The sequence below is a fragment of the Falco peregrinus genome, chromosome 5 (assembly GCF_023634155.1).
Source record: "Falco peregrinus isolate bFalPer1 chromosome 5, bFalPer1.pri, whole genome shotgun sequence".
Lineage (NCBI taxonomy): Eukaryota > Metazoa > Chordata > Aves > Falconiformes > Falconidae > Falco > Falco peregrinus.
Genome location: NC_073725.1, coordinates 81,802,340 through 81,819,931, shown reverse-complemented (window position 1 = coordinate 81,819,931; position 17,592 = coordinate 81,802,340). Strand labels below are relative to the sequence as shown.

At 42.1% G+C, this 17,592-nt stretch overlaps 2 protein-coding genes across 3 annotated transcripts in view; one reads left to right on the top strand and one right to left on the bottom strand.

The window, feature by feature from the left end:
- Positions 1-44: 44 nt before the first annotated feature.
- CDR2 (cerebellar degeneration related protein 2) lies at positions 45-16,333 on the top strand. The gene is made up of 5 exons (XM_055804087.1): positions 45-353; positions 5,546-5,658; positions 10,294-10,442; positions 10,712-10,876; positions 12,092-16,333. Exons 1-5 carry the CDS (start codon positions 275-277, stop codon positions 12,957-12,959), a joined length of 1,374 nt encoding a protein of 457 aa, XP_055660062.1. The 5' UTR covers positions 45-274; the 3' UTR covers positions 12,960-16,333.
- POLR3E (RNA polymerase III subunit E) overlaps positions 16,265-17,592 on the bottom strand; it is a 30,186-nt gene continuing 28,858 nt past the window's right edge. For both annotated transcript variants that reach the window (XM_055804084.1, XM_055804085.1), the window contains exon 21: positions 16,265-16,702. In XM_055804084.1, the coding sequence (XP_055660059.1) occupies positions 16,646-16,702 (57 nt within the window). In that variant the 3' untranslated portion in view covers positions 16,265-16,645. The remainder of the gene's footprint in view (positions 16,703-17,592) is intronic.

Here is a 17,592-nt window from a genome sequence, read left to right as displayed (position 1 = left end):
TCAGGGGAGGTGAGGGTGTTGTGTTTGAATCGCGGGGAGGCGGTGGGCGGGTGGCCGTAGCTTGCCACGTTGCCGGCGGCAGCCTCGCTCAGCCCGACCAGAAGGGGGAGAGGTTCGGCAAAGTCCGGAAACGCTCGGCAATGGCCGGAGGCGGCTTTTAAGGAGAGGAGCGGCTGCCGGCTTGCCCTGCCCCGCCGTCGCTCGGCGTGAGCGGACTCGCTGTGTGAGCGCTGTCGCCTCGTCCCCCCGCCGCGCCGCGAGGGGCAGGGACGCGATGCTGGCGGACAGCCTGGTGGAGGAGTTCGAGATCCGTGAGGATGAGCCCTGGTACGACCAGCAGGACCTGCAGCAAGGTGAGCCGGGACGGGGCAGAGCGGGGCAGCGGCGGGCCGGGCGTGTGAGGGAAGGGGTCTGCGGCGGGCCGGGCGTGTGAGGGAAGGGGTCTGCGGCGGGCCGGGCGTGTGAGGGAAGGTGCGGCGGGCCGGGCGTGTGAGGGAAGGGGGCTGCGGCGGGCCGGGCGTGTGAGGGAAGGTGCGGCGGGCGGCGCGCAGCCCGTTGGGACGCGGGGCGCGGCGGCGGGAAGGGCGTGAGGGGGCTGGAGCCGGCGGCGGGGGTCGCGGGGCGGCGGCTGGAGCGGGGCTGCTGCCGCCCGGCGGCTGTGGCTGCCGGGCTCCCCTCACGGCCGTGCTTCCCGCCGCCTTGGGCGTGTAGGCAGGGGGATCGCTTTATCGATAAAGATTGCACCGTCTTTGTTTGACGGAAGGGGTTGCTGCAGCCCAGCGGGATTGTGCCCGGGCCCCCTCCGCCTCGGGGGGACGCGGCTCGCTGGGAAGTTGCACCTTGACAGGACGGAACGCAGGATTCAGGGCAGGCGCTGGAAGCACCGCGGCGGGTGTCTGGATTGCGCCCTGTTGAGCCCTTTTGTAAGGGCTTCCCAGTCGATGAAGTTGTAAATGTAGCCGTGCTCCGTGAATTGCGGGTCCATTATTAAAAGCTTGCTAAGTTTCCTTCTTAAAATATACGAATAACTCCACTGTGCATCAGAATTCTATCCAGCTCCTGTATGTCGTTCTGTCAGTAGGTCCTCAAACGCTATGTGCAAGAGGTAAATGCTATTCTTGTCTCACAAGGAGTCTCAGGAATACACCAAGTATAATTGCACTAAAAATCTTCTACAGGCATGATATGGAAAGAACGTGCAATTTCCTTAAGAGCTTAGTGGCATTTATAACTGGTATTTACTTGGTTGTACTTTCTGATATTAATCCTGAGTTCGTTTTAAAAGGCCAGCTCAAAGCTGTGAAGTGGCTTCCTGCAAATCTGCTCCAGCCTTGTGCTTTTTGATTTTACGTTGAAGTACGTTAATTCTTGGGATTGGTAGGTGCTACCGTATTATAAACCATAAAGAAAGACACTTTCGAAAGCTCTTCCTAGCTAAGCAGTTTGCACGCTGAGATCAGGCATCTAACAGCAGAAACTTTTTTTGAGACAGGAATAGGTCTCTAATTGTACACTTTGATGATAAAATAGCTAACTGAAAGCTGTATTTAGGTACCCTTCTTGATGTTTTTGTTGCTCTATGATACAAACCAATCACTAAGGTCCTGAAACTGTAGTTTACTGTCGAAAGGAAGAGAGCTGAAAATTTGAAGACATGATTTAGCAATGTTTTTACTATGTCAGTGTTTATGTGGTAGAAGACCTACAAAGAGACCTCACTATGCAGAAGAACTGACTTCTTGCCTTACAGATGTTTCTTTGATTTCGTATTTTAGTCAACATTTGGCTTTCTGCTGTGAGCTTTTAAGAAATGGTATTCCGTTCCAGAGGTTAGTGTGTTCTGAGGGCTCTTTCAACATTTGAACAATCTTTTTCTGGGGATTCTCTCTTTACAAGTCTAAATGGAAGTGACTAATAGCCTTGCTAAAAGGGAAGAGAGGAAAATAAAGTGATGGGCATGTTAAAATGCAAAGACTAAATTCCTTACAGGAATGTTGTTGTAGATCTTTTTTACAGTTTATTTCTAGAATCTGAAAAATACTCTTCCTTCTCTGAAGACTAAGCAATACTAATACATGTAAACAGAGGAGTAAGATCATCTCTTAAAACTTCACAAACCAAATCAGTGCACGTTTAAAAACTGAGGAGTAATTTTATGAGAACCTAGGTTGTAAAACATCAGGAAGCACCCTGAAACAAGCATGTGGTCTTTGTCAGCCAGTCTTTGAAACTTACAATTAGGGTAGGGTTTTGTAAAAACTTTGACAGTCTTTGTATGCGCCAAAAGTTTTTGCCTTGACAATGGAGGTGGGCTTTTCTGGCATGCTGTCCATGAAAAGAGAATGCTCATGAAATTCTTTTAAGAATGGGAACAGCCATCCTTCCTTCTGCAACATCCATGTTTTGCTGGAGTATGCTGACCTTCGAAAAACAATTCTTTTATAAGAGTGTTCTTTTTATATTTTGTTGTTACTGTAACAGAACAGAGGGCAATCTGAACATGGAGTAGGAAATAAGCTAAGGGGTGTGTGTGTGTGTTAATTTTACAGTTAACCTAAACTTCAACCAGGCTTACGTATGTGTCTTGCACTACTAGTACCTTTTGTTGTTGCAAAGAACAGGCTTATTTTTAGACTGGAAATTCTCTGATCCATTTTGTTAGGTGGGTTATGAAAAAGTAGAAGAGAAGGATTTTGGTACTGTTCTTTATCTTTTTCTCAATAATAGTAACACTGTCAGAAGAGATTGGGGAGAAGTGCTAGTAAGTGGGGGCTGTTTGGCATCACAGAAGACCTATCCTTGAAGTCTTGTTTTGGTTTAGAGATTTGTGATGGTGCTTGTAACACCAGTACAGCTGATCAGATTTACTAAAATGAAGATCTGAAGATCTGCAGGTATGCAGTTTGCATTATTAAAAACCTCTCTGCTTACATCTTCATGGTGAAAAGGAAAAATACATGTCTGTGGCAGAACTTGTTACTTTACATAAATTTACAACAGAAAATGCAGTATGCTTCTTCCATTGTACAGTAACTCTCTAACAGAAGTGGAAATTAACTGTTTTCCTGGTGTATCTGGAAAACATATTGCACATCTCACTCTTAAAATTAGTTCTTTATAGGACTTACAGGTACTTAACAAATGGATGCAAAGCAAATTCTTAATTTTTAGAAGAGGTGTAATTGTTCCAGTTCTTGCTTTCTCTGTGGGTAGGAGTTAAGATTTTATTGCACAATTCTAGCTCTTCTACTTGTCTCCTCCCCCTCAGAAACAAATTGCCTTAATTAGAAAATAGCATGCTTCTCCCCATAGTAACTCATTTGTGCTTCTGCCGTTTTAATGAACAAAATGAGTGTGTAAGTATAATTACATGAATTCTATTATTCACATTGTATTCAAAGTACTGTGTGGTATGTGCTACTTGATCTAGTATATGAAGGAGCATTTAAGAATGAAACTATCAATTCCTAAATGTACTTAAACTTCAAAACAAACTTTCACTTTGGGAAGAGAAATGGCAGCAAGTAATTCTATTATGTATTATGTCTTTAACATAATCCTAAATCCTCTCTAAAGCTCTTATTCTACTCTATTAAAATAAAAGAATGGACTGTTTAGTCTTTGCCTTGAATGATGCTAGTATTGTTGATAGTTTTAATGGTTGTGGCTCCCACTAAAGAATTGTGTAGTATGAGAACTTGTGAATCAGGGCTCCATTTTATACAGGACGATGGATTCACTGGATTTGAAGACTACAGTATTCTGTAATGTGATAGAACAAATGGCTTGGTGTTTGACTGGGAGTTATTATGTCCATGGGTAAAGAATGTACAATGTCTGTTTAAAAATGGGAGACACTTAAGCAGGATGCCTTAAGGTTTTCCTTATCCAAATACTTTAAATCTCAGTTCTAGAACAGGCTGTTTCTTAACAAGTGGTGTTACAATGAAAAAGTTATGTGAGTGTAAACTCCTAAGTATAGATGAATGCCGTGTGGCTCCTAGCCATACGTCTTTTGAAACTTAGAAGAACTCCCATGCAGTGTGATTTGTTTTAAATAATTTTTGTGGCATTTATTCAAAGAATCTGACCTTAAGGTAGGAAGCAATGTGCTGTAGCTGTAAAGAATGTGTAAAGAATACCACAGCTGTTGTTTTGCCAGAATTGGACATCTACAACTTATTAGACAAATGCTCCTACTCACTTGTCCTTGTAAGTCTGAATCTGGTCGTTGGCTGATGTATGTAGATGGAGTAATCACTTTGGACAGGCTGCCAAACTGAAGGTTAGCACAAAACAATCCTGGAACAGTGTTCTATTACAATGACTAGCTGATAAGATAATTGGGAAAGGGCAGGAAAGAGCTAAGATAACATGTTAAAACAAGGGCATCTTAATCAAATGAAAATGGAATTTTTTTTTTCTCATCTAGCTATAACTACTGATGATGCAATGCATGTCTCATATTAATTTAAGTCTTCTTGAAGTTAATCTAAGTTTTTCTTGACTTTCCTTCTGTCTCTCTCCCATTAGTGATAACAGCTCTATGTGAAAACAACAAGATTATATTGCATGTATGCAGGAGACAACCTGGTCATGGTCCAGGTGATGGGAAGGAGGTGGAAAATTTGAGATTTTTAGAAATCTGTTGGATTCTTAACCTATAATACCCTGTGCAGAGTATTTAGAATTTTAGCAATAACACCAAGGTTTATTTCTTTGTTGCATTATGTTAGCTTTTAAATTATACATGTCTTTAAACAGAATTATATAGAATATCTAGCATTACTGATGGTGTTGAACGAATTATCAAGCTTCCCTCTAGAAAGAAACTGAGTGTTCAGATGACTGACTTCTTAATTTGAAACAACTACAGTCACTGCACCCAGAGGTGATTGAAGATGACTGAAGTGAAATTGAGATTAAGTGCCTGAGAACAAATGACATATAAAATGAGGTTTTGGAGCACATAAAACAGTTCTTGTCTTTTAGGTTTATGAGCTTGAAAAGCAGAATAGCTACATTTCTGTATCAGTTTTATATCTTTTGATATTATTGTTTCACCATAAAAAGCATCTGAAACTTTTATTTAGCACTTTGATCCTGAATGACCTAAGCACTTTGGTGAAGAACACGGACAGGGTTTTTTATGCTTATTCTTCCAAAATATGAGTGCTGTAAACATGCTGAAGTGTAGCTAACAGACACCTTGGGTAGAGATGCTGGTATAGTACTAGGCAGGTTGTGGGAAGTAAAGAGAAGATGGCTGGATGTGGCTAACCTGTGGCTGAAGGACTGAAGGAGGAACTAAGGAAGCTTCATGATATAAGAGTATCTTCTAGGTTTCAGGACTGGCTTAAACTTGAATTATAGATGGTACATTAATGTTCTACTTAAGTATAAGCTAACTTCCATTTGGGTACTGAAAATAACTTAAAGCAATTATAACAACAATTAAAAAACCCTCATGTATTTGATCGAAATGCTTTAAAATTAGTTATATTACTGGCTTGAACTTACATGCAAACATGATTTCTTTGTTTAGATCTTCACCTTGCTGCTGAGCTTGGGAAGACACTGCTGGACCGTAACACTGAACTAGAAGAATCTTTACAGCAAATGTATGCAACAAATCAAGAGCAACTGCAGGAGATCGAGGTAAATGTTTAAGTGATCCAAGTGTTAAAGCATCGAGGCCTGCAACATAATAGCACTTAGTTGCGATCTGAATTCCTTGTCATCTGATGGACACTTTAAAGAAAACCACTGAACAATCTTCAACCATTTCTGCTACATTGAGAACCTGTATAGGCTTGATCATAGTTAATTACTGTTTGTCTGATTACAGGAACCTTTGTGCTGTTCAATTTCCTGTTGGATTTGGCTTGTTTAATCACAAATAACTGGTATTTTTCTTCTTGTACAGAAAAGTTACTTCAGTTATTTTATTGCTAAACTTTGCTGATCTTGCCAGGTAAAATGCTATTATATGATGATAAATAAATCAATCATTTTAAAAATTATATGAAAACGTTAGTGGTTACAGGATTGAAATTGAAGTGCTGATAAGTGCAGGAGAGATTTAAGTAATATCTGAGGATATGCACTTCCACTACACTGCTATGGTAAAGGGGGCTACAGTCTAGTTCAGCTTAAAAACCTCAAAAAAATCCAGCAAAACCAAACATCTAAATAAAGATGTAGCAGATATATTATTCTGTATTTTCCAGGAAGGAGCACACACACACCCACACCCCCCCCAACATAACCATCCTTTCAAAGCCACTCATCTTTGTGTTACTTGGTGTAAAAACCTGGTCATTTTTGGCAATTTCTTTTTTGATATTTTTTTTTTTAATACTGCCTACGTTCTTGCAGACCTACCATTTGTCAGCATAATGAATTTTTTTCAGCTATTAGAGGACAATGTGTGGTCTCCAATAATTAAATTATTAAATATTCAGTACTTTGATAACATATTGGAAATGTAGTCAGCATTTCAGTTTGGTTCTGGTACAAATCACAGGACTGTGACTAGTATATGCTAGATTTTCACAAAATCAGAGTTCCTTTGTGCAAGCAGTACTTATGCAGTTACAGATGGTGCGTGGATTTTGTACAGTTGCAGCTTAAGCCTTATAAACATTTATCATTGTAGTGGTAACAGGTAACTTAAAGAATCTTAAGCTTAATACTTATAGATCTATAGGTGTCTTGAAAGTTATTCATGTTAACATAAATCCAGCATTTTTGTTAGGTGGTGCATGATTTCTGGGTGCAGGGTTTTTTAATAAGATACTTCTGGTTTGTACCTCATGCTTGGCTCTTTCCTCTATTAAGTGCTAAATGTCATCTTTGTTATCCTATTCATTCTGTGATAAAATGGTTGGAATGGCTGATATTTATGTTAGTGCCACAGTATTACAAAAAAATGTATTTACTTATGCAGACTTAACTCATTGCTGAGAATGGTTTTTATAGAAAGATAAATTCTGAAGATCTAGAGAAGACAAACACTTCAAGGTGCTATACAAATACTGTTCTACTTAAGGTTCAACACCTGTATGAACAACCATGTTTAAGAAGTGTTTAACACAGTAACTACATGCTTTTTGAAATAACACAGAATAACTTTGCTATGGATAACTAGCCTGGATCATTGAGTGTAGCTACTTAATAAGCAGCTGCATTTTAACGCTGTCTTGAAATAATGGAAAATATATTATTGCTAATTGCGTTTAATTTATAGAAATAGTGCCATTAAGGCCATATAGAAAAGTGCCATTAAGGATGTAATATCCTTTTGGTTTAAGCCACTTTATTTGCTTAAGCTGTCTTGGTGGGTTTGTATTTATTGACTGCAGAAGAGAGCTTCAGCACCAGGAAGTGGTCAGAAGTGTCCTTCCAGCAGTGATCTACAGTTGGTGTGTTGCAGGGTCAAGTACTCGTATGTTCAGACAACCTCAGACAGTGACAGACTAATTTGTTCTCTCAATATCTTGCTTTCCGTAGCCAATCAAAAAAACAAATCCAGACTTGTGCAATGCTACTTTTTGAAGGCTTTATCTAATACCTCTCTTCTCTTTCCTCCTCTCCGCCAACCAGGGTGGGAATTTATTTTGGGTTGTCCTATTAGTTCCCTTCAAGAGGAGGCAGAGAGGTGGGAGAACAGTTTTTGTGATGCTTCTGACATATAAGTCATATAGTGCCTGCACCTTTATTTGCCCAGCTTAACTGTGTTGAGTCAAAGAACCTGTAGACTATATTTGTATCTGCTGTAATAACGTGCTGTAGTCTTGGTTCCACCACCTGTCTTAATCTGTATTTTCCCAGTGTAGTTTAAAAGTGTACTAGCAGCGCAAAACATTTATTTCTTCATAGTAGTCTTTCTTGCATCTGAGTTTCTAGTAGAAAAGGGGAAAAATCAAATGAACCCCTTCTTCAAATACCCAGAGAGAACCTCAAGAAGGAACTGAATGTATAAGCTTGCTGGCACAAGGGATTGTTATAGGAATTCATTGAAACAAATGGGAATAAAGTTAGTATATGCAAGGTGCAGTGCTTTTTAGCTAGTAAAAGCAGTTCAGTCAGTTATTTTCATACCTGTATTTCTGTCTTTTGTGGGAACACAGGCTACCCCACTGCACAGGATATATGTGCAAGTGGCATATCCAGTCTGTGTGCCTGATGTTTGTTTTTTTTTCCTTCCCCCTAATTTTCAAGTGCTTGCCTCTGTAACTTAAAGGTGATCTTTGAGCTGTAGCTGCTCTGCATTTTTTACTAGCTTTTCTTCAGTGCAGTGTATCACTGTAAATCTTTTGTGGCTTTTTTCCCTATTAATTCACATCTTATGGGTGGCAAAGTCTAGAACTGGCCAAGAAATCAGTACCGTATTTCAAACTATCTTGCCTGCACTGGAAAGGAAGGGTCAAAGGCTTTTGGATGCTTAAGATTGCATCTAATATATTAAACGCTAACATATTAAGTGTTTTACAGCCTTGGATCATTATATCTGACCTCTGTGCTGACACGTGTGCCACTAACTAGTCACTGTAGATGTAATAAATGCTGGATGGAAAGGGCAACTTGATTCCTGTCTGAATCTGATCTCAGCAGTCAGACTTCAGAAATACTGACACTTTCCTTTTATCATGTGGTAGAACATAAGAAGGCTCAACTGTTCTTCATGTTAGGTGCTTAGTTGCAGGGGAAGTGGAATAAATGTGAACTTCTGAACCACTGATTACCGCATCTATACTTTGTTTTGGTGGCCTGGTTATAACCAGGCCAATTTGATGCCAGCACTGAGGCTATTGGAGACACAAGGTGGAGAAAATAGTGCTTCACCTCTTCCATTAATCTAAAACTTCTGCAAAAGCCCATTGTAATAAGTGGTAACATCCAATTCTGGCGCCAAAGCCTTGGCTTCTGTGCTTAGCCACACTCGTATTGCTGAAGAAAGTCTGAAGATCTCTGGCTCCTTTTGAGAATAACCAATAGGGAAAGTTAATCAGAGATGGGTCACATTGAGATTCTGCTGCTAATCCATATACTATTTTTGTGTAAATCCTCTGTCATGTGTGCACAGGCTACAAAAGGATCTAGCCAACTGCGATAGTGTTGATCTTCTAGAAGTCTGTATGTAGCAGTTACTAGTCCTAGATTAACTTATTATCTGTTCTTACATTGCCTAAAATGTAAACCCACCAATCTTTTAATGAGGTAAAAGGTTAAGTAGAATATTAGAAGTTTGGAATATGTAACAGGCCTATATAAAGAGAAGTAATTCTGCCTAAAAGTCTGTTGGATATTCCTACTTGAAGTTTACTTCTCAGTGAGTAGCATGTAGAAACACAGAATATATATCAAGAAATACTTTGTTCTTATATAGAAATTATTTCAGATTTAAAAGTTTAGGGTTTTGGTTCAAGTCTGATGCAAATTCTTGTGTAGATTTTTAGAACTGGATCAGTCCTATCCTGGGTGGGACAATATAAGAGTTCCTTGCTCTTAGACCAAGAATTCCAACCTTTCTGACATTATTCAAGAAATTTAACAATTTATGTTGTTAATTGTAAAACTAAAGAGGATTAAAATGAGAATACTTCATGTGGAGTTTTAATTTTTAAAAGAGGCAGGAGACCTTTGTTTAGGAATACCGTAACTGGAATAGCTCCCTGTGAGTAATTAAAGATTGAACTCAATAACTTGATGATCCTTCCTGAAACATAGTAGCCCCCCTGCTGTCTTAAGTGTGATCACAACCTAAATTCTGTTCTGCTGAACCTAATGCTGTTTCAGACTGGAAAAACTCAGGTCAGCTGAAAATAAATTTAATTATGGATGGTGCTACCCAATATTTCAGTTTTAAGGCTAAAAAAATCCTGTTGGGTCAACACTTAGAAAATTTCTGTTGGTGACTTGTAGAAGGACTCGGTGGATAGTTAAGGGCACTGTTGAAGTCTGGATGTGAGGCTGCATCAGTGACTGCAGTACAGACAAACAGAAGGGTCGGCTGCTGGCAAAGCCTAGCTGCAGCAAGGGCAGACACACAGCCTGCACCAGCAAGCCCGGCTCCTCTGGGTAAAAGCCTGGGTTGACCTCCACGACAGAGACGAGCTGGCTCACCGAGTTACTGACAGCACCTTTTCAGCTGAACACTTAGCAAAGCAGCCACTGGAACCTCCTTTTCTGAAACTTACGGTTTCTCTGTGAATGTGAATAAAAATGCGGGCTAGTAGTTCTGCCTCTGTGTCTCAAGTGTAAATGAGTAACTGCGATACTGTCTTGCAGTACCTCACCAAGCAAGTGGAGCTCTTGCGTCAGATGAATGATCAGCACGCCAAAGTCTATGAACAGCTGGATGTGACAGCAAGAGAACTAGAAGACACTAATCAAAAACTAGTTGCAGAGAGTAGAGCTTCACAACAGAAGATACTAAGGTAACAAACTTACAGTAGATCCCCACCACCCTCCCTGTTGATAATATGAAAAAGAGCAGCCCAAGTGTGCTTGTGTCACTATTGGGTGGCTGCCTCTTGTCTAGTGGTGTCCTACAATACCGCTAAATTGAAAGGATAGTTCTATTTAAAGGTCTTTGGGGGCCAAAGCACAGCCTTCGGAGGAGAAACTACAATATAAGGGGACGGGAAATTCTCCTGTCCTTGACTAAACACTCAGACGCTTTTAACAGAAGTCCTTCACCTTTCAGCTTGACAGAGACTATTGAAAATCTGCAAACACACATAGATGACCTGCAACGACAAGTAGAAGAATTGAAAAAGTCTGGACGAGGCCGGATAAGCCATGAGAGTTCTGACCAGCCGAGATCAATGCACAGTTTCTCATGTTTGAAGGAGCTGTATGACCTTCGCCAGTAAGACACTTTCCTTGCATAGCAAAGAGCACCCTGAAATTATTTTAAGCAAAGCTTTAAAAACTAAGGCATAGATGTCAAACAAACTAGCAGAAAGATATCTAATGTTCACAACTAGCAAAGCATCTGCAGTTCTGCACTGTGTGGTGTTGCCACAGCTTCTGGCATGCTTCTAGACCGCAGCAGTCTTCGTGCTAGAGGAGCAGCAGGTTTCACTTTCTATCTTGAAAGCTTCTCTCCCAGCGTTTCCAACCATATTAAATTGTAGCCTAGAAAGCTTACAGGAATTTGCACCCCGCTGTTCTCAGTCAGATAAAAGCCCACACACAGATAACCTGAAAGACAAACATCCTAAATGCAGCCTATTTTCTGTAACTTACCTTTTCCTTGGATGTCTGTGGGTAGCTTCTTTTCAAGGAAGGCAGGATTTCTGCAATAGCTTTCCTGAACTTAAGTTGGTTAAAAAGACGCTTAAGCTGGTGAAATGGTGCCTGGAGCCGTGGGCTGCTTTTGTAATTTAGAGCAGTTTTACCCAGCTGAACTGCATTAGTATGGCCATCGGGGCAATTGCCTGGGGTAAAAGCTCAGACTAGCTTCAATCCTAGAAGATAATTTTGTAAGTGAAGCACCTCCTCAGATAGGCAGAACATGCTTTTGTGTCTGGGTTTCAGCACTACATGGAAGTAGAACTGTAGAATAAATTCATGCATCCAAAGAGAAGTTATTTTTTTTGACAAATCAAAAGATAAGTGGGTTCCTTCAGACTGCCAAAGGCTTGTGGCAATACCAGCCTACAGAACTGCCTAGTCAGTACTGCAGCTTGTTTCCACAATCAATAGTGACAAAAGTTACAAGAGTGGAGTGCTGCAGAAAAAATCTTGAGTGTAGGAAAGTATTGGATGATACATGGAGGGAATGTTTATTTAAACTTAAATTGTAGGTCTAGTTATTCAATAACCTCGTCTGTAACTTGAAACTTTTAATGAGCTGCCATTCTGCTTAAGCCTGGAGGCTTGCTTTGATGGCATATAAGTATTTACAAACTCTGTTCTGATTATTAAATGGACTGATAGGTTAGGCGAATGACTGCTATGTATACTTGGAGGTATGGTAGCACACAGATTAATTCTGTCATTAGTTGCCCAGGTCAGGAAAATGAGGAGGTGTTATCAGCTGTGCTTCCTACATCTGATAATACTTATTTTGTTTCTGCAGGTATTTTGTTTATGATCATGTGTTTGCAGAAAAGATTACTTCGATGGATAGTCAGCTAAGTCCTCTAGAAGAAGAAAATGAGAACTTAAAAAAGGCAGTTACAGTTCTGCAAGCCCAGCTTAATCTAGAAAAAGAGAAGAGGGTAACAATGGAGGAGGAATATAGTCTTATGGTAAAGGAAAACTGTGACCTTGAACAGAGGCTTGTTGATAGTGACTCGTATCGGGCTCGTGCAGAGGAGTTAGAAGTGGAGGTAGCTGAAATGCGACAGATTCTTCAGTCTGAAAACACATTCCATAACGCAGAGAAATTGGTGCCAGAATCCTTCTTCATTTCATTCAAGGAGTCTTTGGAAAGGGAACTTGGTCAGAGCCCGGCAGATGATGGATTTCTGACTGTATCTGAGCTTGAGAAGAAGGCACTGAAACGGAGCAACAGCGAAACTTTCTTAAGCAGTGCTGCAGGGGGAGACATCCTAAGGGGCCATGAAGAAACATGTATTAGGAGAGCTGAAGCTGTGAAGCAGCGAGGAATCTCTGTGCTTAATGAAGTCGATGCTCAGTATAATGCTCTGAAAGTGAAGTATGAGGAACTTTTGAAGAAGTGTCAAATGGATGAAGATTCTTTTAAACACAAGGCCGTACAAACACTGACGCAGTATTCCAAAGACCTAAATGTGGGGAATACCCAGTATGATCTTTCAGCTAGCAATCAAGAATTCACAAATCTGGAGCTAAGTGACTCTCCCACAAATGCTCTTCCTGAATATAAAGCACTCTTCCAGGAAATTTTTAGCTGTATCAGAAAAACAAAGGAAGAAATAGATGAACACAGAGCTAAGTACAAGTCCCTCTCCTCTCAACCCTAATGCTGGACACAATGATGACGCATTTTCTTTGAATGGGTAATCTGTTAGTCTAGAAGGGGAAAAACTTGATACAAATGTCAGAGGGCCCCTTTGCACCAATGTATTTCTTGAGCACTCAAAATGAATGTTTTGAAATTGGCTTGTAGACCTGTAGTTAACAAGCTCGTTAGTTAGCAGTTAGTCTCCCTGTACCTATGTAGCAATAGATTTAATGTTTTAGCACCGTCACACAAACTAGTGGTTGTAAGGCAAACAAACATCATAGTTTAATACTACACTACTACTTTGTCCTACACTTAATCTCTGGCCAGAGCAGTAACTGACACTAGTTTCCTTAGCCCACTTCAAAAATACCAGACGTAAGCAATCTGTACTGTATTTCTCACAAGGGACGAGAATAAAGCTTTCCTTTGGTTCGCAGCGATGACCTAGCCCTGTAACTACATCTATGTAGAAGATGAACAAGAACAAAGCCCCTGACAAGCATCACAGGCAGCCGTTCCTTGCTTCTTGAGTATTACATTAGCGGTCTAGCTGCACTCGCGGTGGCAGGGAGGCGGAGAGCTGGCCTAGCAGCCTGCACTGTGCTTGGTTTAAGCTAATACCATGTTCTCACATGCACTAAGCTCTCCCCCAGATTAGTAGAACTGTCTTCCTACTAAGAAAGGATTTGATGTAAAGTTTGCGTGGCTTTTTAGGTATGGTTTCTTATGTAGGGCACTTTGTCTTAAGGCAAGATACTGTGAATTGATGATGTATGTTATTTGGGATCTACTGTTCTTTGGTGGAATGTCTGCAAAGTCCGTTTTTATGTGTATTTGGTAAGATAGAAAGTTGCAGTTTAGGTATTTAACTTTAGTAGTAGCACTGATGTAGTGGAATAGCTTTTAATCTTATGTACCACAAACTCCAGGTCCTTGAAGGAGACAGGAAGGTAAAACCTTGTGTTGTTCTGTCTGTTGCTTCCAGTGTCAGCCTCTGTGGCCCTGTTCCGTGCTGCCTGGGGGTGGGAGGATGGACACAACACTGCCAGGACACACCTGACTGAAAACGGGACTGTGTTCCTGCTCTTCCTCTCCTTCTCCACTCCTTAATAATAATAAATTGTATTCAAACTCTGAAAAACAAAGAACATGAAGTATGTTCTTTAAAACTGCTTCAAAGTGTGAATAAAACAAAGGCTGAGAGATTAGGCGGCGGAGGCACAATGAAAGGTGACATCCTTATCTTTATAAAGGGTCTCAGCTTAATTTGGCCAGCAGCTCTGGGGGAATCACCTCCCTGCCCGCGCTGCTGCGATATACCAAACAGTTGACACAGAGTGTTGGCAGTTTCTCAGCTTTAGTTCACCTGCTCCTGTTGCAGTTCCGTCTGCCTTATGTTGTGCCCGGGGAAGCTTGTGCGTAGCTGTCCTCCTGTTGCGGCATTAAGACTTCGTATCGTGGGAGTTTCTCTAAAACACGTATTGCATTATGAAAATTATTTAAAAATGGGAATCTGAATCTTGTATTTTTCTAAGTAAATAAATAATCCAGTCAAGCTATGTGTGTAACTAGCAATCACGCCCCTCTGCTGATCAGGAAACGTGGTGCAGATGGCGCCTGTGTTATCTAGTCTTGCCCTTTTTCCCATTACGTTTGTATTTGAAAGTTAATGCTACATGGAAAATGCCTGTCTAAGATAGAAATCCAGAGGGAACTAAGTCGTTTCTCCTCACTTGCGGTGGTTGCCTGTGCTCTTCAAAATGGAGCGGGGAGGAGGGGAAAGGCAGAAAAGCTGCTGTTCTGCCGTCAGGGTAACTGTAGCGTCGCTGCTTCCCCAGCACTTGGAGCCTCGGCACCTGGAGGTCAGGTACTGGGAAGCAGTAACCTTAAATGAGAAAAGCATGACACGGTTAGTCACAAATGGTTTACTACTACTGTTTCTCACCACTTTAAGAGAATCCACACCTGCTGGACCAGGAGACATGGAAAAGCAATTCAGAATTTTTGGTTAAATCTGTGATCTTCAGTGGTTTGTTACTGTTGGCTAACTTAGAGCACTTTCATATATATAATTTTTGTGCTTTAAAAATATCAAAAATATTCTCAGATTTCCACAGAACTACTTGATTCTTCTGTAATGTAACTTCCCCTTGGCTACTACCTGTGCCATTGCTGAGCTCTGGCTGTGCTATAACGCTCAACTGTACGTACTGTGCAATAAAGAACTCCAAGGCTGGGCTCTTCCCTAACTTCTCGTGCTGTGGCCTTCCCAGAGCAGCTTTCTAGGTGCAGCTGTAGGTAGCGCTACAACAGGGCTGTACCAGGTAAGCATCCACCCTCCCTGCATGCAGCAGGCCAAGACAAAGGCAGCAAAAGCTGCCTGAACCGAAAGTACCTCCCAATTATGTCGATGTAGTCAATAAACTACACTAGTGTATTAATTAAGGTAGTTTTAGCAGTTTAAAAATAGGCCTTTTCCACGGAAATGTGAAATGCTGTAAGTATGGTAACAATATTCTTAGTCGATCTTACCTGGATTAACTACCTTAATCTGCTTATTTTAGTCCACAACCCCTTGGCCTTTTCTGAGCATAAGTAGATGAAATGAACAGAATCCCCTTGAGCTTCTCATGTGACGGAAATCACAGCAAGGACCGGGACCAGTAAGGTAACCACATCCCCTGGCCCTTGCCGCACACGCAGCTGGGCTGCAGGGAAAAGGCCTGTTGCTGCACCTCATGCAGCCTGGCAGCTCCCCCGGCCGCCCCATCACACAAGCTGCACGATGTAAAGCATTTACCAGCTGCCTCTAACCTCTGCTGTAATGTTCTGGCCTTTCCTTCCTCCGTAAGCCTTGAGGCTATAAAAGCAGCGGGTGCAGCCTCCGTTTCTTCTTGGACAAATACAAAGTGCAGTAAAACGGACCTTCAAGATAAAATTTTATTAAAAAATTTACACAAAATAGAAGCTTCACATTGTTGCTGTGTGATAACTACAGCTGGATGCCTTCTGGACTGCGCATTCAGTTACTTACCTCGCTGTGTTTGCATACAGCAATGCAAGAAATGCCTCAACACACCCTGCGCCGCCCAAAGAAATCCAGCAGTGATTCCACATCAGTTTCAAGCGCGGGTCTTCTTCCAAATATCTCACAGACGAGGGTGAGCCCCATGGCTATGCAGTACGAAGGGCAGAGACTGGATTGTCCCCCCTCCCTGGCCCAACGCGTCCGTGACCACGGCTTACCTTCCCTTCATAAACAGGGCTGTGGCAATGCTCAGACTAAAGTGCGAGCATCTAGGTATTTAACAAAACCCGGGATGTTTGTAAACAAATTTAATTTATTGGCATTACTTACAAAATAAAGTATTAGACCATGATTTTCCATCACGTCTGTGTCAGTATATGGTTTTATTTTTTATAACGAAACAGAACGAGAATGGAAATACATTAGAAATCCCCGATTAATCAAGCTGCAGACAGGGTCCCACGTTGTCCTCCTAGTTGCTCTTGTGCCCAGGCGGCCATGCAAACGTGTGTGAGTGTGGTGGGATGGCAAGGACTGTCCGCAACGCCCACGTGCCCCAAAGTAGGTCAGAGCCTGCCCCACGCTCCCACGGCTGCGGCGTGGCTCTGCCGCTGCCGCCCGCTGCAGGTTTTCTCTTTTGTCCTAGAGATCACTGGGAGCGACTACCACCACTGTCAAGACTGCACCGTCCCCTTAAGATACCACATGCCCCCGTAGCTCACGCAGCAGTCCTGGGGAGAAAGGGAAAGTCTGTAAGGTCTTGGGAACCACCCTCTGGCTCTGGGACCATCAATGGGATCAGTAAGGGAAGTCTCCTCTCCAGCGCACGGGAGAGAGCACGAACCCAGAGCAGCGGGTTATCCCCGCCCTGAAGACCATCCAGCTTAAATGAAGACGGCAAACACAAGAGGTTGAGAGGCCACAGGAGGACAAACAGGGCAATGGCAGCAAGAAACCGGGCCAGGGGCGGGGAGAAGATGGGGATTGAGCAGAAGCCAGCTTAGGAAAGGTTGCGGGGAGGCTGAGAACAAGGAACCAAGGGGCAAACACAGGCTGAAGGGAGCAGCAGGAACGTGCTGGAGCGCAAAAGCAGCCGCCGGATCCGAACGAAGCCTTTTAAGAAACAACATTCTACAATAATGAAATGTCAGAGCTCAGAACGGGGCTTTGGTATTCTGACCACACGTCTGCCCAGCTCACAGCCAGTCAGCACCACAGCGAAGGAGTTCCTAAGTGGGCTTCCTTGTGGCTCCTTGTGTTATTTCTGTTAGATGAGCACCAAGTCTCTCGGGTTCTAACGGCTTCTCTTCTGCTCCCACCCTCCCACTCAGGGCATTTGACACAGGCTTAAGTACTGCTACAGAACTGACGCTGTGGAGCTTAAAGGGAGAATAATATCTTTCTTTTCCCCCAAAGTCCTGGGACTTGCACATTGCAAAAACAAATAAATTGTGGGGGCTAGAAAGAGGGTTTGCAGACTTGATTTGCAGATGCAAAAATACAAACCCTGTCAGTCTGTTCCATTGCGTATAAAAAGGGAGCACACACAGATGGGGAAACAGGAGCCAAGAAATCCCATTTCATTCAAAGAGAAACCCAATCTCTTGTGGCTAAAGAAGCC